This window comes from Buceros rhinoceros, unplaced genomic scaffold (genome assembly GCF_000710305.1).
Source record: "Buceros rhinoceros silvestris isolate BGI_N320 unplaced genomic scaffold, ASM71030v1 scaffold13118, whole genome shotgun sequence".
NCBI classification, from domain to species: Eukaryota; Metazoa; Chordata; class Aves; order Bucerotiformes; family Bucerotidae; genus Buceros; species Buceros rhinoceros.
Window position 1 is genome coordinate 544 of NW_010427511.1, and position 593 is coordinate 1,136.

A 593-nucleotide genomic window follows, 5' to 3' on the forward strand; every position below is an offset into this window, starting at 1 on the left:
CCCGCCCACGCTTTCCAAAGTGCGGGCTGAGGGCTCTGTCTCGGAGGGTACCACCACCACTGCTGATAACACCGGGGAGAACTCTATGCGATTCCTGGATTTTCACCTTTTTTAGCCGAGATACTGTCAAGCTGTTTTCTGCAACTAGAAAGTCACCTCGGGGCAAAAAAGCAAACCAGACGTTGCCACACTGACCGACCCAGGCTGTGTGGCTTTCACCCTACCTCATCTGAACCGGAATCAGGACGTCTGCCCTTGCTGGCCGCCGGCCCACACCCTGCTGGGACGGGGGAAACCCTTGGGAGATCAGTCTCTTTGCTTGGTTCTCCCTTGAGGAACACCCCAGAGAGGGGGGGGTTTGCCTGATAACCCACCTCTGGCTTGGGGCAAGGGCCGCACTTCGTTGACATCGGGCTCACTGTTGGGTTGGTGCACCTCCACCATGATGAAGTGCTGGTTGGCCACGGCGTGCGGGCTGCCCTTGTCCGGTGGAGGGGGTGCCGGGTGGGGCGGGGGAGGCGGAGGGGATGGGGAAGGGGGGCTCTGAAGCCCAGCGGCTGCAGGGCTGTCTGGGGATGGGCTCTTCAACCTCG

General features: G+C 61.2%; 1 protein-coding gene across 1 annotated transcript in view; it reads right to left on the reverse strand.

Annotated features, from left to right (window-relative positions):
* Positions 1-374: 374 nt before the first annotated feature.
* LOC104498539 (whirlin-like) overlaps positions 375-593 on the reverse strand; it is a gene marked incomplete at both ends in the record, with an annotated part of 25,804 nt that continues 25,585 nt past the window's right edge. Inside the window, one exon of the mRNA XM_010141932.1 lies at positions 375-480. Coding sequence (XP_010140234.1) covers positions 375-480 — 106 coding nt within the window. The remainder of the gene's footprint in view (positions 481-593) is intronic.